The sequence below is a fragment of the Anguilla anguilla genome, chromosome 12 (assembly GCF_013347855.1).
Source record: "Anguilla anguilla isolate fAngAng1 chromosome 12, fAngAng1.pri, whole genome shotgun sequence".
NCBI classification, from domain to species: Eukaryota; Metazoa; Chordata; class Actinopteri; order Anguilliformes; family Anguillidae; genus Anguilla; species Anguilla anguilla.
The window spans coordinates 2,600,967-2,628,908 of NC_049212.1; the positions used below are offsets into that span (position 1 = coordinate 2,600,967).

The 27,942-nt window shown below is 40.7% G+C and overlaps 1 protein-coding gene across 1 annotated transcript; it reads right to left on the reverse strand.

The window, feature by feature from the left end:
• Nucleotides 1-27,942, reverse strand: LOC118209724 (NACHT, LRR and PYD domains-containing protein 3-like). The gene is made up of 12 exons (XM_035385294.1): nucleotides 27,716-27,942; nucleotides 24,354-24,499; nucleotides 23,082-23,192; nucleotides 21,693-21,803; nucleotides 20,804-20,914; nucleotides 19,607-19,717; nucleotides 19,216-19,285; nucleotides 14,670-15,009; nucleotides 12,145-13,936; nucleotides 9,669-9,842; nucleotides 2,816-3,076; nucleotides 1-895 (listed from the first exon to the last, which is right to left on the reverse strand). Exons 2-12 carry the CDS (start codon nucleotides 24,410-24,412, stop codon nucleotides 823-825), a joined length of 3,213 nt encoding a protein of 1,070 aa, XP_035241185.1. The 5' UTR covers nucleotides 24,413-24,499; nucleotides 27,716-27,942; the 3' UTR covers nucleotides 1-822.

Below are 27,942 nucleotides of genomic sequence, written 5' to 3' on the forward strand. Positions count from 1 at the left end.
CAATTTTACTGCACTCTATTCAGTAGCACTTCACAGTAAGGTCACATGAATTGCCATTGACTAATGCCAATAAAAACAGTTAATGTATTTGTTTCTGGTTAAGTTCATCCTGTGTTTTGCTAATGTATAAATAATCATGTAACTATAACAAATTAGTAACATTACTGAACTACTAACTAAAGTCAAATCTGATTCATACTGAAGTCACATGACCTTATTGTAAAGTGTTAGGCTTTATTCTGACAAGGGAAAAAGTGTGAAAATATGTGATACAGAGTGCTGTAGCCCAAAGGCTGCCATGGGTGCTGGAATTAGATACTGTGTCACATGGGGTGCAGGATGTGGATCAGTAGATGCTGTAACAGTGTGTGAGATCAGCTGAGAAGATCCAGGAGAGAGCAGCACTGAGTCTCCATATACTTGTGGCACTGCTTGCAGTGCAGCTGAAGCATAGCTGTGGCTGACACAGCTGGTGGAGGATACTCTGGCTGCCGAGGCGTGGAATGCTGAGGGTGAGCGGAAGGAAGGGTCTCAGCCTGGTCCATGTCAGAAGCCTGAGGAAGATGCAGGAAACTAGCAGGATGTAATGGAACATCTGGACTGGCGGATTCAGGGTCAGCGGTGAGTAAGGTGGAGACACGTTTGGCTACCTCCCAGTCACTCTCTGCTTTCTTCAAGCGACGGCTTCAGTTGTATGGTTAAAGATTCTTTAGCCTGGAGAGCCTCCTCCTGAAGACGTTGAGCTTCCTTAGCCTGAGCCTCTAGCCGCTAATATTCAAGGTCCGCACGAGAGTCCTCCTCTAGCTGGTGATGAAGGGTGTCCTACTCCATCTGCTTTATCCTCTCCTCCAGAATGGCGGTTTGGATGTGGGAGAGAGCCTGAGCGGGAAATGCACTGACAGAGACAGAGGAGGATCCTCAGAAGGTCGGGAAACAACTTCATAGTCGGCTAAATAAGGAGGCAAACGATGATCTGTGCGGGGCCTACTCTGGGGCTCTGGTGCATCTGGAACCGCCTTGTCCATATTATTTCATTAGCTGCACTCACTCCGGCTCGAAGGGCCAGTGTAGCAGAGGGTGTAAACCTTCACTTGGAGTTTACTGGTTGAGGCGGCTAATATGGACACGAATGACTCCGATTAGAGAATCTGGCTCCTGAGGAGTGATATATTTTATTCTCTACAAACATGTGCAATCCAATTGCCATTAAGACGTAGAGATGGCAATGATGGATTTGAACAGAATTATACCAACTGTGGGAGGTTGGGTGACATGTGTGTGTGTTTGTGTGTGTGGTATTAGTTGCATGAACGCACAAGCAGCAAAACAAAATTCGGAAGGTTTCCATAAATGCCTACCGCTCTCCTAGCGCACATGCCAAACAAAACCAAAAGGCTGTTTTATAGAAAAACCATGCCAGGACCCTAGGCACCACTGACATGCTTTCTCACAAGCATTGTCTAAACATTAGTGCAGCCAGTTTGAAGACCAATGCATGAGGCAGGAAACTGACACAACGCTGTTAGCCAAAATAAATACAAACATAGCCAAGCTGGAAGATAAAATCATATCCGACAATCCCGCTGCAATTGTGAACGGCATGGCATTCAGTAGATTCTGCATGGAATTATGGGTCATAAAATCATGACAGGCAGACAGAGAATGAAAATAAAGAGTGTAAAACTGAAACGGCAAATCACAATTTTGGCTATATTACAACATCGCTCCGCGAAATAAATATAACTTCTGCACTAAATAACGCTACAAATTCATAACAAATTGTCATATCCTGCTAAATAATTTGCACTTTTGATAGCCTTTCTGTCATTTGCAAATTATATAGTAGGCTAACTCGTGCCACCTGTTTGTGTGAGGTTCCTGTAGGAATTCACATACAAAGCACAGTAGATTCAATATTTTTTACTAGGAGTCTGAAGTCGGAATCAGTCACTGCATGACTCTCGTTCTCCTTTGCGGGAGTCAAGGAGAGAGCTATGAAGGAATCAATGAACAAATCCAGGAACAAATCCTTTTAGGGAACAGAGTCAAAGGATCTGTGTCCCTGCAAGGACCTGTAACACCCACCACTACCAGGAATGGACAAATAGCATTTTGCTAATGCTGGCAGTCTAATGGCCTGACTTTCCACCAGTCAAGGAGATTTGTTTCTAATGACGGAGAATCGACTTTCTAAACTGAAGTATAATCACCATCATTAGGTTATTCATTGAAATGGTATATTGAAAATTAATTATTGAATCAATTAAATTGGTCAATCACCATTCTTATTAATGATTAATAGTTAATCGATTAACTGTTAGCACCCCTAATTACTATACATAAAACATGTTATATCAGGGAGGTCAAACCTATTTTGGCAGTTTCCTTTATATGCATAATGTCATAAATGCTACAGTACAGTCAAATCACAACATAAATCACTAACTTGCCAGAATATACTTAAATTTAGCTGCTTCGCACAGCATTGAATAACTGTCCTTGGAGGAAAGCGACATTAACCAATATTTAGTGGTGACCGTACATTAAAACTAATATACTGTATGCATTTACTCACATATATGATTATGGGATGGAAATTTAATGAAATATGTACTCAAAACGCTATAGATGCCAAAATGTCTCAGTTTCAAACCATGGCTTCAAAATTCCATTGCAGTTGGGGACTCGTTTCGACCAGGCTTGTGTCCCCTTTTTCACCATAATTAAAAAAACACCCATTTGAAAAACTGTGACAAAATTCAAACCCTTACACAGCCACAACAGTTAAGGTCACACAGTACACAGCACTACTCACCCCAGGCTCTGGAGTTTACAGTTTGGACTCATCAGTCCAGCACAGAGCAGCTTCACTCCTGAATCTCCCAGGTTATTGCAGCTGAGGTCCAGTCTCCCTAGTTTACAGTTTGGACTCATCAGTCCAGCACAGAGCAGCTTCACTCCTGAATCTCTCAGGTTATTGTAGCTGAGGTCCAGATCTCTCAGGGTTGAGTTTGATGACTGGAGAGCTGAGGCCACAATATCGCAGGACTTCTCTGTGAGGTTACAGTTGTTCAGTCTGCAGAGAGTTAATATAGTATATTATGAATATTGTTTCTTTACTGTCAATTTCTGTTTAATACCTCAATTAAAAATAAAGAAAACATTTCACCACTTCAACTAAGTTTTATTTATTTCAGACATGCACTTGATGAGATGAATGTATGCTCACAAGAGAAACGGCTCCACAGCCAACAAGTCCCTGCTCTCTCGTGCACTCTGTGTGCTGTAATCTCTTTCTCTCTCCCTGTGAAAGTCCTGTAATGTCTGCTCTGTGGGGTCTGTGTCACATCCAAGGTGTATGGCTATTTAGTGCACAACACAGCACACCAAAAAGAATGCACTAACTTTCTGAGGACTGTATTGTAATGTACCACCCAACCCTTCCAAGCATCTAAAATACATTTTTAACATTCCAAACGTTCGCTCAATCATTGACCAATAAAATGCAACTTGGTGGTGTGCTGGCTTAATGTATGGAGAAAGTAGTAAAGGATGAACACTTTTTTTTTTTGACTGTTCCCAGGCTTTTCACTGAAGCCTCCCTGCTCTCATAGGAAGCGCAGTTGTTATGATTACAAATTTCACAAATAATTCATCTTCAGTTTGATTACAGAATGTAATTCATTCAGTATTAGAAATAATCCACTTCACTGAGGCTACTGTGTCAGTTTAGTCACATGATCAGTTCTAAATGACGCTGTTAGCTCCATACAGATGCACTGAAAAAAAGCTGCCATTGGACTGCGTAAATGAGCACAGCTTGCATTTGAAACAGTCAAACTGAAATTAAATATTTCTCACATCTGTGTCATGCATTCACGTGTGCCGCATTCATAACGCCACCAAAATAGCAAAATGTGCTATGAGTTAAGACCTGGTCTGGACTGGATTAAATGGAAACACATTATTCAACTTGCGCATCTGGGCATACATAAAAACATTCTTTTACTGCTAAAAATTTGTATTCCGTCATTGCAACAACATAAAGCCAACAATATCTGAAGGTATGCCAGTAAAGCTGTGAAAAATGCTTCTCACTGAACACTAAAATAAAGAAGAGGAATTTTAAAAAATATATGCCATGTTATTCTACTGTCAATATCTGGGCATTGATATGGAATTAATATATAACCATACCATTGGCTTTACACATAGAGATATCCCTTTCAAGACTGAGTGGTCATATATTGTCTTGGACAATCCGTTTGTGAAATATACACTTATTTGTGATGCCTGGGTACCTTCCAAAATAGCTGTGCTATTTTTTTGAATTTGAGTGTAATGTAACTGTAATTTTGATATCAATACTTTTAATGGCAGCCCTAGATTTGAATTAATGACTTAAAGACAGTACACTGTATGTGTAAGTAACTTGGCATTTTTGTATGTTGAAAATGTGTTTTTCATCAGATATCATTTCTTTTTGTACTGGGTTTATTATGAGTAAGTTATAATAAAAATTCATATAAATGTAGGCTATGAGAGACATGCATGCACATAAATGCACGCAAACACATATTCTAGCTGAAAGAAACACATAGGCATAGATTTAATCTTTTTACTTTACCATTAATGACAAATAAATGAAAGTGTATGTCATTTTTAAATTAAAGTGGTTTTGATGGGCTATTGTACATGACAGACCTACTAATTGTCTGCATGTCGGTAGAGGATATATATAGGGCTAGCTAACATTAATTTAGAAATATGGCGTTGCAGGGTCGCTACAGTAATCTAGTTAAGAAGTAGTTACAGTACCAGTACTGGCACAATGCAACCATTATGACTTCAAAAAAAGCGATATACCAGGCATGGAGAAGTCATTATCTTGCAGCAGTTTCTGTACGACCAGTAATGTTACCTACCAGACAGAAATGCATCACTGATTTTAGTGCTTAATTTCAGAGCCGTCTGTAGTAACATTATACACGCAATCTGTTGTATCTTTAGCAAGGCAGCTAATGTAATACTTGAAGGCGAAGGTGGAACTGTCTAATGTGTGGGTGTATTTTATTTGGATTTGTGAAATATAAATGAGTTTCCCACAAGGATTTTACATATGCCAAAGCAATGGTTTAAATGTTTTATTTTTAGTTAGCCATCAATCCAGTGTAATTAGTTAGAGGATTGCGTGAGTCCGAGGGGGGATGAACTTGCATCTGTTACAAAAAGTTCCAACGGCAACCCAGTGAGCTAAAAGATTGCAGACATTATGGCTGCAAAGTTTTGTACTTTTAAACGTGTACTTGTATATTTGTGTCTGTATCTGATGTTTCTATTGGCTGATATACCTAAATTTCCAATGGTGAGATGTATTCTTAGTGGGCCTGGAGCATTTATGATGATGCAATCAGGCAGGAAGACGACGAAGGAAAAAACTAAATCCCCTAAGTTTGGGACTTTATTGTGCAGACGTGTGACATTGTTTGTGAATTCTGTCTGTTGAAATGAGGTCAGAAGGTGCAGAAATGAATGTTTTTATGGGCTGAGAGTCTGTGGTCATTGCGGTTATTTCTGAAGGGAACCCTGAAAAGTGCCAAACTCTGTATGGGCTGTATAGGTATGGGGCATGCCACCTCGCCAAGGCGTAACTTGGCAGGATGGCATACCGTACCTGCCATCCCAATTAAACATTTAAGCTATTGCTTTTGCATCTGTATAATCTTTGTGGAAAATCCATCCAAATGATTGCCTCTTAACATTGTTAAAGCTGTCTATTCCTGGTTATTGGCAACTTTCATATTTTGTCATATGATAAACTGTTTTCTCTTACACTGCACCAAACTACATGGCTCACTTATACGCTGACTGAAGTGTGCATCTCTGTAAGAACCAATCACTGCATTGGCCTCGTTAATAAAGTTTTGGGGTAACACCCTTACTGTGTTACTCACTGGGCATATTTGTTACAGGGTTCACACTTTTTCACCAATGATTTTCAATGACTTTTCCATGACTTCTCCACAACCTTTAACTGAATTTCCATGACCAAAACAAATGACTTTATCTCAGCGGGACGATTTAAAATTATTTATTGTAACACTAAGTAAAATTAGGTCTGCATCTGAAACATATGGTGCCTCTCTAAAACAAATGAACACCAGACAGACACACTTAGATACATTCTCTCATATTTTAATTCGAATAGTTTAACATTTTTGTCAATGTCCCCCTCTGCGTCCTCCGCCCCCTGTTTCTCCACATTTTCTCTCCTCTCAGACACTGAAATCTCCCAGCTTCTGCTCACCCACCGCCCTACCACCTGCGCCCTCGACCCTATCCCCTCATCTCTCCTTCAAACAATCACACCAGACATCCTCCCTTTTGTTGCCTCCCTCGTGAACTCATCCCTATCTTCTGGATGTTTCCCCTCATCCTTCAAGAAGGCCCACATCACCCCGCTGCTGAAGAAACCCACACTGGATCCTTCAGTCATTCAGAACTACCGCCCGGTATCTCTCCTCCCTTTCCTATCCAAAACACTCGAACGTGCTGCATCTAACCAGCTCTCTGCTTTCTTCTCTGAGAACAACCTGCTTGATCCCCACCAGTCTGGCTTCAGGCCTGGCCACTCGACTGAGACTGCACTCCTCTCGGTCAGTGAGTCACTCCATGCCGCACGAGCAGCCTCCCTCTCCTCTGTCCTGATTCTTCTAGACCTCTCCGCTGCATTTGACACTGTGGACCACTCTACCCTCCTGTCCTCCCTGGCAGCATCAGGGATCCGCGGCACAGTCCTTGACTGGATTGAGTCCTACCTCTCTGACTGCTCCTTCCAGGTTGCCTGGGCGGGTAAGGTATCACCACCCCGTCCCCTCACCACCGGAGTTCCCCAGGGCTCAGTCCTTGGTCCCCTTCTCTTCTCCATATACACCAGATCCCTTGGCCCTGTAATATCTGCCCATGGCTTGTCCTATCATTCCTATGCCGACGACACGCAACTCTTTCTCTCCTTCTCCCCATCGGACACACAGGTCCCCGCCCGCATCTCCGCTTGCCTGAGGGACATACAGAGCTGGATGGACAATCACCACCTGAAGCTCAACCCGGGAAAGACGGAGCTAATCTTTATTCCTGCTCTATCCTCTCCCCTCCTCGACTTTTCCATTTCCTTAGGGGACACCGTAGTGACATCATCACCCTGCGCCAAGAATCTCGGAGTGATGATGGACAACAGGCTGTCCCTCTCCAACAACATTGCAGCAGTAACCCGGGCATGCAGATTTTTCCTATACAACATCCGCAGAATCCGCCCCTTTCTCACCACCTACTCAACCCAGCTCCTGGTCCAAGCAATGGTTCTATCCCGCCTGGACTACTGCAACTCTCTTCTGGCTGGACTACCGGCATCTGCCACCAGACCCCTGCAGCTCATCCAGAATGCTGCGGCTCGTCTGGTCTTCAACCTCCCCAGACACTCCCACGTAACTCCCCTGCTCACTACCCTCCACTGGCTGCCTGTTATAGCTCGCATCAAATTCAAAACATTGGTTCTAGCATACCAGGCAGTCAAGGGATCAGCCCCAGCATACCTTCACAAGATTTTCAAACCCTACATGCCAACCAGATCCCTCCGTTCTGCTACCTCAGGACGCCTAGCACCTCCCCCTCTTCGCACCTGCACTTCCAGAACACGTCTCCTGTCTGTTCTGGCCCCACGATGGTGGAATGACCTCCCTGTGGAGGTCAGAACAGCTGAGACTGTGACCCATTTCAAACGACGACTGAAGACCCACCTCTTCAGGCTGCACCTCTCCCCATCCCTCCCTTCCCCCCCCTGTAAATGACTAAACTTAGGGGTGTAACTAGGCAGCTGTTTAATAGGTGACTTAGTTGATGCGCCTGTCTTAACGACTACTTGTATTTTTATTTATTTTTATTTTTCCATAGATTGCGTTGTTGCCGTTCTCGTTGTTAGTGTTAATCAGTTTAACCACCAGGGTCCAAGTTGAACTATGCGGTTGTTCCCTGTACTTGGACCGGTACTTCTCTCTAGGGGTTTCGTCATACTTGTTCCTGGTTATGGTTATACACTTTGTTGTACGTCGCTCTGGATAAGAGCGTCTGCCAAATGCCTGTAATGTAATGTAATGTCTCAAACAGGGGTCGAAATTGCGACCATTTTGGTTGCATATGCTCCCGAAATTTTATCTGTGCGACCTCGAAATATAATTGGGAGCATTTTTACGAGTGCAAATGATTGTTCTGGTGCAACCTTTTTTTTCTTCTTTTACCAGTCGAACGTTTTCTCTGTACATTCGCTAGTTAGTACACTCAGTATGTGCCTTGTGAGCTGACAGGGTGACCCTTCTAACCAAAAGTGAGCTTGACATTCTGGCCTTTAATGCTGATTTTAAATTGGTTAATATTAGCCTTCAATCACTCCCTTTCTCTGCACTCCACTGTCACGCGACACAGAGAGCTAACGCGTTAACTAATGTTACCTGAAGACAAAAGTTTATGTTCAATTTATTAGCGTTATGGAAAACTGAAAAGTTGAAACGAACGATGACGGCATTTTTCTGAAACGTTAACGAAGTGTTTTGTGTAGCGACCCGGTTGAAACAGCTAATTTCTCCGATGCAGTTTACTGGCGGTTAATTTAATTAGCGGTATTAATGTGACGAGAAGCGCTTTGTCGTTTGAATACATAACACGCAATTCCTTGAAGAGTCGACTCGTTTTAGGCGTGACAGTTTAACTGTTACTTGTAAACCGTACTGTTATATTTTCGTTTTTTATCAATAAAAAATCTATTGCATATATTGTTGGTGCTCCTTACATTTTGGTGGGTGCTCCTAACCTTTTGAAGTTGGGAGCACCAGTGCTACGAAGTAAAAAAAAGTTAATTTCGAGCCCTGATACATTATTGAAGCTGCACTTCCCGGGCATATTGTCGGCACAGTAGGGCCTACGTTTACTAACTGCTACATTAGCAGAAGCGTGCCTGTAAACAGACTGAGCCAGACCGAATTAACTTCTCACACCACCAAAACACCGCAAAGGTTACGTGCCAATTTACGTTTTATTACTATACATACTATTTTTATGATTGGATTAATTGGAAATTATATTTGATGCAACTTCAGCTGTGTTTCCATTACTTTTCAAAAAATATTATTTTCCTTAACTTTTCCAGGGCCTGGAAATTGCATTTTAAATTTCAATGACTTTTCCAGGGCCTGGAAATTGCATTTTAAATTTCAATGACTTTTCCAGGTTTTTCATGACCGTACGAACACTGTTGTTCATTTCACTAGCAGGATGTGCAGCTCCTCTGGGATAGCTGCTAGAGTCAGTGTCCAGATGTATAAAATAATACAGAGGTCATGACTTGCTCACTTGTACACTGACTGAGGTTTTAGTGTCAGAGAACACTATGGAAGTAGTAGAGTGTCTCTCTCTCCAGGGTGCAGTGTCTAGCAATAATTGCATATGAGCACACTCCAGTCAATATGCATGTATGCTAAATTGTATTCACACAAATATTCAGGTTACAGGTTTTGAAAATGAATGAAATCAGGAAATTTGTTTTCTTCCCTGTGACAAAATTCAAACCTTTACACAGCCACAACAGTTAAGGTCACACAGTACACAGCACTACTCACCCCAGTCTCTGTAGTTTAGAGTTTGGACTCATCAGTCCAGCACAGAGCAGCTTCACTCCTGAATCTCCCAGGTTATTGTAGCTGAGGTCCAGATCTCTCAGGGTTGAGTTTGATGACTGGAGAGCTGAGGCCACAATATCGCAGGACTTCTCTGTGAGGTAACAGCTGTTCAGTCTGCAGAGAGTTAATATAGTATATTATGAATATTGTTTCTTTTCTGTCAATTTTTGTTTAATACCACAATTAAAAATAAAGAAAACATTTCACCACTTCAACTAAGTTTCATTTATTTCAGACATGCACTTGATAAGATGAATGTATGCTCACGAGAGAAACGGCTCCACAGCCAACAAGTCCCTGCTCTCTCGTGCACTCTGTGTGCTGTAATCTCTTTCTCTCTCCCTATGAAAGTCCTGTAATGTCTACTCTGTGGGGTCTGTGTCACATCCAAGGTGTATGGCTATTTAGTGTATAACACAGCACACCACAAAGAATGCACTGACTTTCTATTGTAATGTACCACCCAACCCTTCCAAGCATCTAAAATACATTTTTAACATTCCAAACGTTCGCTCAATCATTGGCCAATAAAACGCAAGTTGGTGGTATGCTGGCTTAACGTATGGAGAAAGTAGTAAAGGATGAACACTTTTTTTTTTTCACTGTTCCCAGGCTTTTCACTGAAGCCTCCCTGCTCTCATAGGAAGCGCAGTTGTTATAATTACAAATTTCACAAATAATTCATCTTCAGTTTGATGACAGAATGCAATTCATTCAGTATTAGAAATAATCCACTTCACTGAGGCTACTGTGTCAGTTTAGTCACATGATCAGTTCTAAATGACGCTGTTAGCTCCAGACAGATGCACTGTAAAAATAGCTGCCATTGGACTGCGTAAAAGAGCACAGCTTGCATTTGAAACAGTCAAACTGAAATTAAATATTTCTCACATCTGCGTCATGCATTCACATGTGTGCCGCATTCATAACGCCACCAAAATAGCAAAATGTGCTGTCAGTTAAGACCTGGTCTGGATTGGTTTAAATGGAAACACATTATTCAACACCGAATTTGCTCATCTGGGCATACATAAAAACACTAAAAATTTGTATTCCGTCATTGCAACAAGATAAAGCCAACAATTGCCGAAGGTATGCCAGTAAAGCTGTGAAAAATACTGCTCATTGAACTCTAAAATAAAGAAGAGAAATTAAAAAAAAGTTATACCAGGTCATTCTACTGTTAATATCTGGGAATTAATATGGAATAAATATACAAACTTACCTTTGGTTTTACGCGTAGAGATGTCCCTTTCAAGACTGAGTGGTCATATATTGTCTTGGACAATTTGTTTGTGAAATATACACTTATTTGTGATGCCTGGGTACCTTCCAAAATAGCTGTGCTAATTTTTTTGAATTTGAGTGTAATGTAACTGTAATGTAAGCGTTCATGGGCTGCTAAGTAGTCATTGTGTTTAATGCATCCAATGTGATCTGAACTGGAACATAGCAGTGGACAGATGAATGTGTTATAATGTCGTCCAATTCCCATACAAGGAAACATTACATACCGTAGAGTACAGGAAAACATACAAGAATTAATGATTACACATGTAGGTACTGCTCCACATTGTGTGATAATGTTTTTGAATTATTTGTAATTTAATATCAATGCTTCATCTTAAACCTTCAAAAGGGGCACGTTTATATGCTTTATAACAGAAAAAAAAAAACATTTCATAAATTTTTGGAGAGATTTTGGATACGTTTCAGGACACCTAGATATTTTAGGCCTCTGTACCGATGGAAATCTTGTAATTCCCACTTGAAAATGATGCAACAGTGAGTTTCTTCAGACAAAACAGTTGATTTGTAGTGAAATACATGATTTACAGCAATGCATAATTTAGACATTTTGGATAGTTTTGGAGAAGCTGGGTACACTGCTTAGTTTTTGCTTCATACATCTATAGTAGTTCTACATATCCACCCTTAGATTTTATGAACTTGTGGTCAAGGAGTTTTTGATCCAGGACATGTATAGTGTAACCTGTTTTATATAGCCATTGGTTCTCTCAGTATTTCATTGCAAACTAACAAAGAGCAAATTCAATTTGGATTTTTTTGCCTATTTCTTCCTACATTATGAATATAAACAAATCTTAGTTAGTATTGTAAATGGTACAAATGTCTTTCTTCATTTAAGCCATTATTCAAGTCTCTGTGATGCTCACGTCTGGAGTTATAAAGCGTTAAACAAGGTACCCCGTAAATGGGCAACGATTGGGCAGATTTGGCATGCGCGCAAAGGGTTTAAATGAGGGCACTAACGGTGAAAATGATCCAGAAGTTATCATTTATACCATTATTATTTCACTTACCAGACAATTTTATTGTAATTTACTCTCACTAGAAATATTAAGTGTGAAAATATACTGTCAATCATCTACATTATTAATGACATAATACTCACATGGCCTTCCTGCAGTTCCTGACTACTGGTACCAGTCTGTGATGACCTGCTGCTGATGTGTTGTAGGTCTTCAAGTCAAACTCATCCAGGACCTCCTCTGACATCAGTAACACAAAGGCCAGAGCTGAACACTGGACTGGTTCCAGCTCGTTATCAGAAAGTTTTCCTGATTTCAGGGAATTCTGTATTTCCTCCACTAGAGAGTTGTCATTCAGTTCACTGAGACAGTGGAACAGATTGATGGTCCTCTCTGCTGAAGATTCCTTTCTGATCCTCTCCTTAATGTACTGGACTGTGTTCTCACTGCTCTGTGATCTGCTTCCTGTCTGTGTCAGTAGTCCTCTGAAGAGAATCTGACTGGAGTCCAGAGAGAGGCCAAGAAGGAATCGGAGGAAAAGGTCCAGGTGTCCATTCTGACTCTCTAAAGCCTGATCCACTGCAGTCCTGTGTAACTCAGACAGCTGCACTCTGTCACTGTGAGATTTTGATTCTTCTGCTCTGAGTACATTTCTGTTCCCATTTACACATGAATGAAACACAAACAAGGCAGCCAGATACTCCTGAATGCTCAGATGCACAAAGCAGTAGACCTTCTCCTGATACAACCCACACTCCTCTTTAAAGATCTCTGTGCACACCCCAGAGTACACTGAAGCTGCACTGATATCAATGCCACTCTCTCTCAGGTACTCTTCATAGAATATCAGATTGCCCTTTTCCAGCTGTAGAAAAGCCAGCCGCCCCAGTTTCAGGATGATTTCTGTATCTGATGCTGACATCATCTTTGAGTCTGTCTCATCAGTGCCATGATACTTCTGATTCTTCACATTAGTCTGAATGAGCAGGAAGTGTGTGTACATTTCAGTCAGAGTTTTGGGCAGATCTCCACTCTCTGTTTCACCCAACATTGTCTCCAGAACAGCAGCAGATATCCAGCAGAAGACTGGTATGTGACACATGATATAGAGACTCCTGGATGACTTTATGTGTGTGATAATTCTGGTGGCCTGGTTCTGATCTCTGATTCTCTTCCTGAAGTACCCCTCCTTCTGTGGGTCATTGAACCCACGTACCTCTGTCACTCGGTGGACAAACTCAGGAGGGATCTGATTGGCTGCTGCTGGTCGGGAGGTGATCCAGAGGAGAGCAGAGGGAAGCAGATTCCCCTTAATGAGATTGGTCAGCAGCACATCCACTGATGATGATTCGGTTATATCACAGCAGATCTCATTACCTTGGAAATCTAGAGGAAGTCGACACTCATCCAGACCATCAAAGATAAACACCACTTTGACCTCATCACCTTCAACACTTTGGCTCTCTTTCAGTTGTGGAAAGTAGTGCTGCAGAAGTTGCATCAGACTGAATGCCCTTTCCTTCTTCAAATTCAGATCTCGGAAAGGAAGAGTGAAGATGAAATCAATGTCCTGATTGGCTTTTCCTTCTGCCCAGTCCAGAATGAACTTCTGCACAGAGACAGTTTTCCCAATGCCAGCGATGCCCTTTGTAAGCACAGTTCTGATGGGTTTCTTTTGTCCAGGTAAAGGCTTAAAAATGTCATTGCAGAGGATAGCAGTCTCCTGTGTGGTTTGTCTCTTGGATGCTGTCTCAATCTGTCTGACCTCGTGTTCATTATTGACCCCCCCACTTATCCCCTCTGTGATGTAGAGCTCTGTATAGATCTCATTGAGGAGGGTTGGGTTGCTCTGCTTTGCTAAACCTTCAAATATGCATTCAAACTTCCTCTTTAGATGAGCTTTAAGTGCCTTCTGGGCTATTTTTATGGATTCATCTGAAGAGAGGAAATATGAGAAACAATTATGTTTAAAATGTGATAAACATTTCAGATTTTTTTTTTAAACTGCCAATAACAATATTAAAACTCATTCTTAACAGCATTTTATGCACATCACAGTGTTACATAAGTCTAACAGTATGTTATGCCTCTCACACAGTGTTGTACATACCTCAAACAGTATGTTACACACCTCTCTCACAGTGTGTTACACACTTCTCACACAGTATTACATAACTCTGAAATACAATCTATCATAAATACATAATATCAGCAAGGAAGCACACACTGTTGCATTTGTACACTACAGATGAAGGGAAAAAATATAAAAACACTGAAAATGGGTTCAAATGTGCTTCTACACTTCATGTCTCAGGTTTTGTTACATGGTAATTTAAAAATATAATATTGTTATCCTGAGTGCTCTTTAGCCCTGGATACAACCTTGGGGCAGTCTGTCTAATGGGACAGTGGTTTAGTCACTGGCTTTTGAGCACAAGATTCCTGCTTTGAATCCTCCTCAGGGACATTTAATCTCATGTACATTTGCTTACCCCCATAATCACTGCTTCATGCTATAGCTTAATTTAAATGCCTTTGTGTGCGTATTGGTTGGGACACGTTCTATATGAAATGTTGTCAATGTAAAACACTATTATGGAAGTGGGGATGCTATAGCTAATTCCAGCATTTGAATGGACACACATTCGCAATGAGAGAAAACTCTTACTGCGCTCCTCATCTCTCTCCAGTGAGTCAGCGAGATCCTTCTGCTTCATGTTCCTCAGGATGTGGAGTGTGATCTTCAGAGACCTCTGACTGCCACAGGTCTCCAGCAACTTCTCAACTATGTACAGGGTCTCAGGATCCTTCTGCTCTCTCGCAATGCATTCTGGGTAATCTTCAATTTGATGACTTTTGAATAATTCCTTCATCTTCATTAACTTAACCAGTACAGAAGGATCTTCAGACAGAATCTCAAAGCATTCTGGGCAATCGTGACTCAGATGGCTCTGAAACTGTTGCAACTTCTCATCCTTCTTCAGCTTCATCAAAGTGCACAGGAGAGACTGAAATAAACGCATGAAGAGGAGTACTGTATCAGTGTGAAATAAACACATGAATATGTGTGCTGTATCAGTGTGAAATAAACACATGAAGAGGAGTACTGTATCAGTGTGAAATAAACACATGAAGAGATGGGTTGGTGAGTATGTCATTTCATCATAATTGACCATTAATCATATTATTATCAAATAATATTTAAACAAATGTTACAAAAAATGTTACCAGATGGATGGATAGAATTTTGTCTTGTTTGTATTTTCCCTACAAACACCTTTATTATTTAGGTTGGCCCAGTGTAAAATATTTGGTTAAATGAAGTTGGTAATTTTGTTCTTATATTTGAATATAAAATATAGTAACATTATTTTATTAATTTTTATTATTATATTTAGAGATTTAGAGAACAAATAGTGAAAATATTGTGTTGGCTGAATACCTCAATATTAATGTAAGTCAATATTGTCAAATCAAATGTGTGAGAAGACTCATGTTTCTACTTTCTATATATATATAAACCACTATGTTTTCAGTATGATCCATAATTTCGTGAATAACCTCACTTTGTCCACAGCATCACCGGCCATATGCTAACCCACTAATATCAGTGCATACAAGCTGAGGTGCGGTGTCCCAGGGCACTGTGGTAAGAGTTCTTGAGGCTCGGAACTGATTACCTGAGTACAAGTCTAGTAACAAGTTTAAAGGCTTTAGACCTTAATATAAAAACCTCTGAGTACAAGTCTAGTAACAAGTTTAAAGGCTTTATTTTTAGGCAATATAAACACCTCTGAGTGCAGTAACAAGGTTAAAGGATTAGGTTTCTAGCATATGAGGAACAAATGAATGACCAGTGCTAAGCCGGGTGCATAGCCTAGGCTCCTAAGTTCCAGCCTGAAAGCAGAGTCTGATAAGTGCTGATACTAAACCCGGGTGCCTGGGTCCCACGGCGGTACACGTCTCCACCCCTCTGAGAGTGCAGTTGAGACTGTCCGGTATCTGTCCGGAGGGAACCACACCTTTAAATCTCAGAGATGGAGGCCGGTACTAGTGGTCACTGGACCACTGAGTACCAAGCCCGATGTAACGTCGCAACCTCTGGGTGCCACGGCAGATACAAGTCTCCACCCCTCTGGACCCCAGGCCCCAGGCTACAACAAGAATCTGGAATCTGCCACACGTGGAACCCATGTTAAAACCTCTAAGACTGGTGCAAAGTGTCATAGCACACAACTTCTGAATTTCTGAGGTGCTGGAACAGAGTCCTCGGGCCTAAACCACCTGTCCCAGTAACTCGGGTTAGAATACAGTATAATTACAATCCTTTAGCATTAGAGTCTGAAAGAAAGTAACTGAATGAGTTCAAGTTCCCAGGCACAAGGATACTGCCGAGCACTGAGGTGTTTGTACTGTGTAACTCTAACAACCATAACAAAGTGTCCTCTCATAACCCTGCCTCACCAGTAGGTATAAAACTTCCTTATAGGTACCTTGCTAACGACTCATTGGATGCACACGCAAAATGACATGTATAGAAGTGCACTTGTTTAAAACCACAAAATTCTGCTTATATACCTCCTTCGCTAGTAACTCACTGGGTAGCGTGGCTGCCTGCAGCACTTTTGGAAGTGTGCAGGCAGCTTCGAGCCCCCCTCTGAGTCATGAAAACCTCTCGGTCATTACACTGCCTTGCTGGATAACCAAAAATAAAACATTAAACTATTGTTTTTGCACCAGCATAATCTTGCTGGGAAAGTCATTCATATTTCTGTATTTATACAACTACAAATAAAATATACCCACACTTTACACAGTTCCGCGTCTGGCATTTTTGGCATCACAAGGAGGAAAATGACAAAACTATAAAATCGAATCATTAACTATTTATAATAATATAGTGCCCTTTATAATACTTTAGTGTCTTTTATGCAAAGCATTTGCCAATAGTCAAAGCTCTACTAAAGTGTGCGCTAAGCTTCCACTCATGCGCTACGTGAAAATGCAAAGTGAAAGTAAAGCCGCGTTTCCACCAAAATTACCCAGAACTTTTAGTCCCAGGAACTACTTTACCAGGAACTAAAAGGTTCCTTCAGCCCATGGTTGTCTGCGTTTCCACCGCGGTCTAAAGTCCTGCGAAGATTAGGCAAATTAGCCCATTGACGTATGAAAAAACAACGTTGTCGTCGGTCCATCTGTCCTATGATTTCTTCTGTAACCCCATACTACCACCGAAGTAGCCTACATTATTTTCTAATAACCGGGACAGCCCAGAGGGGTTTATTTCACTTATATACAAAGGGGTTACCAACAATGATTATATACGGTTACTTTTGTATTTTATTATTTTTTTTATCGATTTAATCACCTGGAATTGATATATTCTTCTGCAGCCGTTTGGGCTTATTTTACCGTTGTCAAGCAAAACTGTCGTGGGTAGTTGAACTTGGACCGTTGTTATGCAACAAATGATATAACAGGCCAATAATCAGATTGTAACTGTTTTATATATCCTCTCAAACACATTCATTAGGTTTTTATGCAAACATTCACTTTCATGTCTTGACATCCGAAGCGACCGAATGCATTCACATTTATATGTATAACTGGCAACAACAGCAGAAAACATGCACACGTTGTAAACAATTTGCTGTTTGATTAATTTCTCATCGTCAATTCCATATCGCAAATCGCAAAATGACAAGAATAGAACGAAAACTCGGACTTGAGTGAAAATTCAAATTAGTAGTGGTACAGCCACCGTTTGCTTTCCTTCAAATTTACTGCTAGCCGGGCAGCGAAGTGTGCCCTCCAGATGCGAACCATGCATCATAAATTAGTCCATAGTCTTCCTGGTCTTTTTGAGGAACTGAAGAATGGCAGAGTAAAATTACAGCAGTCTGAAAAAGCTAATGGGACGATTACTAGAATTAACCTGTTATTTTACCCTGACAAAAAGTGCGGAAGGTGATTTCCAGTTTGCTTTTACTGTATCACCAATGTAAATTACGCAGAACTACCGCATGCCTCACATAACTGTATCAAACGTTTCAAGTCTATTACAACGGGCTAACAAAGAAAATCCGGAAGAAAATATTCAGCAACCGAATTAATCAGTTTGAATGTTTTGGTACGTAATATGCTGTCCCAGCACGAATGCTTTTTATTAAAAAAATGTATAAAACAATTACTAAAGCAAGAAAAGAACAGAAGAGCACACGTTATAATTCCAAGACGTTAGCAGGCTATAACCAAAACTAGGCTACTGCGCCGTATAACATACAAGTTTGATTTGAAGTTATTATGAAAATAAATTGGTTTGCGGCTGAATATTTTTAAACATGGCGGATGAAAACAAACACAAAAAAAATGCTGCGAGTACTCGACCAATCAGAAATGTTTAGCGCTGCAAGCTCCACCCAAAAGGTTCCTGTACTTTCGGAAAGTACTACCCCCCGAGCAGGAACTTTTTAGGGGGTAAAATAAAGCCCCCGGAACTAAATTTAGACCCTAGTTCCTGCGGTGGAAACGCACTGAGTTCCTCAAAAGGTTCCTAGTTCCGGGGTAAAGTTCCTGCGGTGGAAACGTGGCTTAAGTCAGTACGCAGTAGAACAGCTAAGCTGTAGTTTCAGCTAGAAGGACGGCGTAAGCTACGTTCAAAAGCTACAGTATGTAAACAAGCTTGAAGAACTCAACACTGAATGATTACTGTAACGTATATGAGGCTTCCAAACAGGGGCAAAAGTCACGATGGGTTGATCTTAGAGAGGGTAGCAGTAGTTTGCTTTTAGGTCATTTACTTGGCACTGGAATGTCTAATTGCAATTTTTTTCTTTTTGTTCATAATGTAAAAAGTAGTTTCTTCTTTTTTTAGAAAAACCACACTTTTTGCTTTTGACAATCTATTTAAGTGCATAGCTGGAAATCTGATATAGTACATAGAAGCTGACATAAATCTGTCTCTTAGCGATTTTTTTTAAAAAGACCTCTTACGGAAATGAAGTAGATACCCTAATTGACTTAACACAGGGAATGTATGGTAACATAAAATGTGTGGTGTAGTAAAAAATCGAGTTTGAATGTCCTTAGCTTAGGTGTAAGTAAACGTTTGGCCTCAACTATGTATTCTATATATGGTGCATGATACATGCATTATAAATTCATATAAAACACAAATAAATTTAAAACAATTGGAAAAAAAAAACAGAACTCACCTGTCTTGTGAAAGATAATCTCTCTGAACTCGTCTCTTCTAAAGAGCAGGGCTGGAGAGACCGCAGTATCCTGCAAACAAAACAGCTTCCAGTTAAACTCATCCTCTTACTGCAGCTCTAACTCACAGCACATGGAGACAGAGCTTCCAGATAAACTATTCCTCTTACTGCAGCTCTAACTCACAGCACATGGAGACAGAGCTTCCAGATAAACTATTCCTCTTACTGCAGCTCTAAATCACAGCAATAATAATAATAGTTAAAATAAATATAACCTAGATCTAACCCTACCTAGATCTGAAAGTCTTAATACACCCACTGACAACAAAAAGGTGCCAGTAACATTGACGTATAATTAAACAGTACTGTCAATTTGAACCTCTTTAATTACCTTTGATCACCTGTGACCTCTCCTGTGAATGTGAATGGAAGATCGATTGAACGATCACTCTTCATAGACAGACAGCTGGGTACAGGTGACCCTGCTCTTTCTACCTGGACCCTGTAAACAAAACATGGAGACACAACATCCAGTTAAACTCATCCTCTTACTGCAGCTCAAACTCAAGGCACATGGAGACAGAGCTTCCAGTTAAACTCCGCTTACTGCAGCTCTAACTCACAGCACATGGAGACAGAGCTTCCAGTGAAACTCAACCTCTAAGTGCAGAATAAAATCGAGCCCTTGCTCCCAAACACACCAGAAATAAAATCTGAAAGCATTTTTAAAACATTTAAATGAAAGCTGGTTTATTGTGTTTGTGTCATATTCCACTGTGGACGGTCAAGAGTAATATTTGCATACGTGCAATAAGTTATAAATGTAAAAGACAAGCCTCTTACTGCAGCTCTAACTCTCAGCACATTGGGACAGAGCTTCCAGTTAAACTCATCCTCTTACTGCAGCTCTAACTCTCAGCACATTGGGACAGAGCTTCCAGTTAAACTCATCCTCTTACTGCAGCTCTAACTCACAGCACATGGAGACAGAGCTTCCAGTTAAACTCATCCTCTTACTGCAGCTCCAACTCACAGCACATGGAGACAGAGCTTCCAGTTAAACTCATCCTCTTACTGCAGCTCCAACTCACAGCACATGGAGACAGAGCTTCCAGTTAAACTCATCCTCTTACTGCAGCTCCAACTCACAGCACATAGAGACAGAGCTTCCAGTTAAACTCATCCTCTTGCTGCAGCTCTAACTCACAGCACATGGAAACAGAGCTTCCAGTTAAACTCATCCTCTTACTGCAGCTCGAACTCACAGCACATGGAGACAGAGCTTCCAGTTAAACTCATCCTCTTACTGCAGCTCTAACTCACAGCACATGGAGACAGAGCTTCCAGTTAAACTCATCCTCTTACTGCAGCTCCAACTCACAGCACATGGAGACAGAGCTTCCAGATAAACTCATCCTCTTACTGCAGCTCTAAATCACAGCAATAATAATAATAGTTATAATAAATATAACCTAGATCTAACCCTACCTAGATCTGAAAGTCTTAATACACCCACTGACAACAAAAAGGTGCCAGTAACATTGACGTATAATTAAACAGTACTGTCAATTTGAACCTCTTTAATTACCTTTGATCACCTGTGACCTCTCCTGTGAATGTGAATGGAAGATCGATTGAACGATCACTCTTCATAGACAGACAGCTGGGTACAGGTGACCCTGCTCTTTCTACCTGGACCCTGTGAACAAAACATGGAGACACAACATCCAGTTAAACTCATCCTCTTACTCCAGCTCAAACTCAAGGCACATGGAGACAGAGCTTCCAGTTAAACTCATTCTCTTACTGCAGCTCAAACTCAAGGCACATGGAGACAGAGCTTCCAGTTAAACTCTGCTTACTGCAGCTCTAACTCACAGCACATGGAAACAGAGCTTCCAGTTAAACTCATCCTCTTACTGCAGCTCTAACTCACAGCACATGGAGACAGAGCTTCCAGTTAAACTCATCCTCTTACTGCAGCTCTAACTCACAGCACATGGAGACAGAGCTTCCAGTTAAACTCATCCTCTTACTGCAGCTCCAACTCACAGCACATGGAGACAGAGCTTCCAGTTAAACTCATACTCTTGCTGCAGCTCTAACTCACAGCACATGGAAACAGAGCTTCCAGTTAAACTCATCCTCTTGCTGCAGCTCTAACTCACAGCACATGGAGACAGAGCTTCCAGTTAAACTCATACTCTTGCTGCAGCTCTAACTCACAGCACATGGAAACAGAGCTTCCAGTTAAACTCATCCTCTTGCTGCAGCTCTAACTCACAGCACAAATGAATATGACAATATACACCTCACCTACACCTGAATGTGATATAAATCACAAACCTACAGCTATATGTGCAATAATAACCCCCACCTAGATCTGAAAGTCTTAATACACCCACTGACAACAGAAAGGTGCCAGTAACATTGAAGTATAATTAAACTGTACCGTCAATATGAACCTCAATAGTTACCTTTGATCACCTGTGACCTCTCCTGTGAATGTGAATGGAAGATCGATTGAACGATCACTCTTCATAGACAGACAGCTGGGTACAGGTGACCCTGCTCTTTCTACCTGGACCCTGTGAACAAAACATGGAGACACAACATCCAGTTAAACTCATCCTCTTACTGCAGCTCAAACTCACAGCACATGGAGACAGAGCTTCCAGTTAAACTCATCCTCCTACTGCAGCTCAAACTCACAGCACAAGAAGACAGAGCTTCCAGTTAAACTCATCCTCTTACTGAATCTCTAACTCACAGCACATGGAGACAGAGCTTCCAGTTAAACTCATCTTCTAATTGCAGCTCTAAATCACAGCAATAATAATAATATTTATAATAATAAAAATACAATAACCCCCACCTAGATCTGAGTCTTAATACACCCACTGACAACAGAAAGGTGCCAGTAACATTGAAGTATAATTAAACTGTACTGTCAATTTGAACCTCAATAGTTACCTTTGATCACCTGTGACCTCTCCTGTGAATGTGAATGGAAGATCCATTGAACGATCACTCTTCATAGACAGACAGCTGGGTACAGGTGACCCTGCTCTTTCTACCTGGACCCTGTGAGCAAAACATGGAGACACAACATCCAGTTAAACTCCTTTTGCTGCAGCTCAAATTTACAGCACAAGAAGACAGAGCTTCCAGTTAAACTCATCCTCATCCTGCAGCTCTAACTCACAGCACATGGAGACAGAACTTCCAGTGAAACTCATTCTCTAAGTGCAGAATAAAATTGAGCCCTTGCTCCCAAACAAACCAGAAATAAAATCTGAAAGCATTTTTGAAACATTTAAATAAAAGCTGTTTTACTGTGTTTGTGTCATATTCCACTGTGGATTGTCAAGAGTAATATTTGCATATGTGCAATAAATTATAAATGTAAAAGACAAGCCTCTTACTGCAGCTCTCACTCTCAGCACATTGGGACAGAGCTTCCAGTTAAACTCATCCTCTTACTGCAGCTCTAACTCACAGCACATGGAGACAGAGCTTCCAGTTAAACTCATCCTCTTACTGCAGCTCTAACTCACAGCACATGGAGACAGAGCTTCCAGTTAAACTCATCCTCTTACTGCAGCTATAACTCACAGCACATGGAGATAGAGCTTCCAGTTAAACTCATCCTCTTGCTGCAGCTCTAACTCACAGCACAAATGAATATGAAAAAATACACCTCACCTACACCTGAATGTGATATAAATCACAAACCTACAGCTATATGTGTAATAATAACCCCCACCTAGATCTGAAAGTCTTAATACACCCACTGACAACAGAAAGGTGCCAGTAACATTGAAGTATAATTAAACAGTACTGTCAATTTGAAACTCTTTAATTACCTTTGATCACCTGTGACCTCTCCTGTGAATGTGAATGGAAGATCCATTGAACGATCACTCTTCATAGACAGACAGCTGGGTACAGGTGACCCTGCTCTTTCTACCTGGACCCTGTGAGCAAAACATGGAGACACAACATCCAGTTAAACTCTTTTTACTGCAGCTCAAACACACAGCACATGGAGAGAAAGCTTCCAGTTAAACTCATCCTCTTACTGCAGCTCTATTCAAATATTCAAATAAGCTTTATTGGCATGACGTACATACATATACATATTGCTAAAGCGTAGCTACAACAAACAATAAACATATGAAGAGAGTACAAATATGTGTGTGTGCTATTTGTGTATGTTAGTAGGTGTAATGTTGGTGAAACAGTGAATATAAAATTTAACAATAATGAAGAAAACTATCTAAAAATGTATTAAAAAATAAAAAAAATGATTTTGTAATTGCTGATGTGTTATAATTACTTACTGTCTCTCAGTTTGTGGCAAGTGGCAGTGTATTGCCCAGCCAAAGCCACACATTCTCTCCTCTCTCCCAAGAGGAATGGCAGCTTCTCTGATACTGCCTCGAATTGAGGGGAGATTGTCTTCTTGCCTCACTTTATTTTTTACATCGTGTCAGAAAATGCAGCTCTGTCTCCACTGCCCCCTGATCGCAGTGGGAGCACAGCCTGTCCTCTCTGGGCAGCCAGGTCTGCCGGTGTCTACCGGTCTCAATGGCCAGGTTGTTGAGTCTATATTTTGTCAATGTTCTCCTTGTTTTTGTTTCTTTCACTGTGGTCAGGTAATCTGCCACAGTGCACTCTCTTTTTAGGGCCCGATAGCATTCTAATTTGCTTTGTGTTTTTGTTTGTGTGTCCCAATAGGTGATGTAATTTTCTTTATGTTTTGCTATAATTTGGTTGACTAATTGTATAGAGCTGTCTTGAGGCTGCTTTGCGTTAGGGGTGGTTAGTGAACTAAGCCTCAAGACTAGCTGGCTGAGGTGGCTCTTCTCTGGGCTCATCTCTTGGTATTTCAGGGCCTTGTAATGATACGACTGGGGGTCGCTGTTTTTGAGGTGATTCCAAAAGTTAACTGCCCTTTTTGGATGTTAATCAATAGTGGATATTGCCCTAATTCAGCCCTGCATGCATTGTTTAGTACTTTTCTCTGGACATGGAGGATGTTTTTACAAAGTTCTGCATGCAGGGTTTCTATCAGGTGTTTGTTCACTGTAGCGCTAACTCTCAGCACATTAAATATCTGGTTCATGTACTTGTACCTCTTTCTGTCAGTGCTGAGGGTTCCTCCTTTGGTGTCTGGCTCCTCTGAGAGACTCATTTTATAAACAGCGCCCCCTATCTCAGGAGACTGGAACACATCTGACCAGTTTAGACCACACGTGGGTTCTATCCCAAACCAGCCAAGCTGCAAACACACAAAATGAGAACACACTGAACACACAGAGACACGCATATACAACACGCCGCGGTGTTGACAGTAAGCAATCCAGAACTGAAATAGGCCCTAAACATGTTCTAAACAGCCACCTCAAATGTTTTTGCACCATTGATAATGATGAACAATTGTACTGCATGAATGTCAGTGGTAAACTATATATTGATTGTCCAACTTCCTAAATATTTTTTATTAACGATTCAATGGAATCAACCAAAACTTTTCAGATCATACAGTTATTTCCAGAAACTGTATCACAATTATTAACACACCTGGGTTCACTGAAATGGTTATTTTTATTTATTTATTTATTATTACGTTTCACTTGTTTTATTATTACTACTATATTATGTATATCCTATGTATACTACAGTATGTATACTTGGCTTTCTGCTTCTTTTGTACTCACTCTCTGCTGCTGTTACACCTGAATCCCCCCCCCCCCCCCCCCCCCCCCCCCCCCCAGGGATTAATAAAGTGTTATCTTATCTTTTCTTATCTTATCAGTAGTTTGTTCACACTCCCCTTACAAGGATAATGACACTGAGTCTTTTTATATAATGTCTAATAAGTACTGGAGATCACACTGGGAGAGATCTTAGACCCTTCCTCCATCCACTTCTTCAATACCTCCGGGTCTCTGCTTCAGACCTGTCCTGTTCAATTAAAACTGCAGATTTCCAATATAGTTCAAGTCTGGAGACTGTAGCCATTGCAAAGTGTGGCTTAAGTGGTTAATTAATTATTTATTTGTGAATAGTAATGTGTGATTGAGGTTACTGTTTTTCTGGAAGATCCACTAGCGACTTTCAGTCTGCTGGCAGAGGCAACCAGTTTTTTTGGCTAAAATGTCCTGGTACCTGGGTAGAGTTCATGATGCTATTGTCCTTAACAAGGGCCCCAGGACCAGTGGGAGCTGAACAGCCCCATAACATTAAAGATCCCCCACCATATTTAACAGTAGGTATGTGGCTTGTTTCTGTACACACCTCCCTAAATCAACACCAAACCCATATCCTGTGTATAATATACCGGCCACTTTATTAAGTATACCTGCTTGTTAATGCAGATACCCTACTCCACCAAACAGCAAATCATGTGACTGCAACTCAATATATAAAGTATGCACACAGTGAAGATGTTCAGTTTTTTGTTTGAGCAAATATTCTAATGGACAAGATCTAAGCGACTTTGACTGTGGCATGACTGTCTGTGCCAGATGGATGGTGCCAGACGTAGTGGTTTCAGCATCACAGAAACAGCTGCCCTCCTGGGATTTTCATGCAGCACAGTCTCTAGAGTTTACAGAGAATGGTGTGATAAACAAAAAAACACCTTGTTAATGAGAGATCAAAAGACAATGGGCAGACTAGTTCAAGCTAACAGAAAGGCCACAAAAGGAGTAACAGCTATGCTTGGCCAAAGAGCTCTAATGTCATCACTCCAGAGAACAGTAGACGAGACAATTTAGATTCTTGAAACTGTTGATTACTCCCAGTAAAACCATTTTTCCTGAAACCATTCCAAATAGCCTTTTGGCATGGAGGTAGCATCTAATTTTGGAGCATCTAAATGTAGCAATTAATAGAAACTTGGTGACCCCCAATGCAGCCAAGTTCTGCAATTCTCCAACTGTGGCCACTGGATTATTCTTTGCTCCCTGAACCATCTACCTCACTGAGCATGGGGCTAAGACTAGCGCCCTCAACCGGACAGGTTTAACTCTACTCCAAACTCCAGTGGTTTTAAATTTATTAATATTTGGTCTCACAGTAGTAAGTCATATATTTCTTCGTTTAGTTTTTGATCCATTTCCTTATTTTTGAAGGTCAACAACCATTTTTTTCTTCATTTGTGAGTTTGTTGCTTTTGATGAAAAATGGATTTCATAAACAGGTTGCCTCAGTTTTAAACTCCAGTGAAGCAGCACGCAATGGAAGAGGTGCCGATAATTGTGACTCCTATAAAGTCAGTATCTGAGATGCATGTATTTTGCTTGTAGGCGTATACGATATGCTAGCAACAATTTATAGCCGACTGATTATCCCTGTTATTGCGTTTCATGTAAAAAAACATTTGATAACGTTAACTACCCGTGCTTCCAGTCAGTGTTTCGACCGCACATTTGGATAAACAACCCCCCTTACATACATTTAACAAACACTAACATGCTCGTGAGAAATCTTCTTGGAAAACATCCAAAAACGACCCAAATCAACAATAAATGAAAGTAAATCATTACTTATTCTTAAGTAAGCCCAATTTATCTCATAAAAGTCATTTTATCATGTAGGCATATTCTCCGTTTCTAAGTAGTTGTAATTCGAGTCGAAATCGCTGCAGTACAATTTATGTTGTATTTCAATTTCAACTTCAATCCAACTCAGGCAAAACGTAAATTCGGTCTGACGTGATGGTTTTAAAATCAAACGCTTTCGTCATTTTAAGTAGACCTACATGCACAGCTACATGCTGCAATCTTGTGGTTCACACAAGAAATTCTTAATGCAACTATAACCACAGTTTACTATTAAAGTAGTTGCTGAATTTATTATCATTGAAACTTGTACGAATTCAATAGGACAGAATTAATTGGTAAGGAAACTAGACAGAGTTTGATAGCAAATAAATATCCTTTAAGCATATTTTTAGCATGTTCTTGTATAGCCTACGGAAGCTAATATCTCGTTTCAAATAATAGAAGACCAACTATGAAAGCTCCATACGTGAATTAACTACCGACCACCGACTTTAACATGGCAGACATCAAGTTAATTTGTCTTAATTCAAACTGTGTGAATACAGAGCAAAAATAACGTTTTGATTTCTCAATCCGCACACAATGTTCGGTCTGTTTTTGTTACAGTAGGCCTAGCATGTCTCATAATGTAGCCGACGACAGGCCTATGACATCCGTCATATCCAAATAGGTAAAATGATCATAAAATACCAATACATGCTAAAATAAACGTTGAACTTTTAAAAATGCATTTGAAAAGGTTTTTTTTTTTTTGGTCCCAAATGAGAAATTTGAAAAAGCATATCCTACTCCTCGGGCGTCATTTTATTGCATGTTTTATTTCACTAAATTAAGCGTTACTGAGATCATAGCTACATATCCCTATTCCTCCAAACACCCCTCATCTAGCTTCTATTCCCAATCCCAATCCACAACAGACTACTTACTCAGTTATTTAATTCAATTTAATTCCGTTTTACTGCATCCTCTTTGTCCTCTGTCTTTTATATGACGTTTGAGTTTGAAACAGTTTCACTTTCGACTTCTTTTTTTTTTACTTCCTTACTAGTCTGACTCACAGGACCCCGACTGTGGGTATAAGCCTGCCATTGGCCAAATATTTCAGTCGGAATTCTCCTCCCCTTCCGCTATCTGCGTGTTACCGTTTTCACGG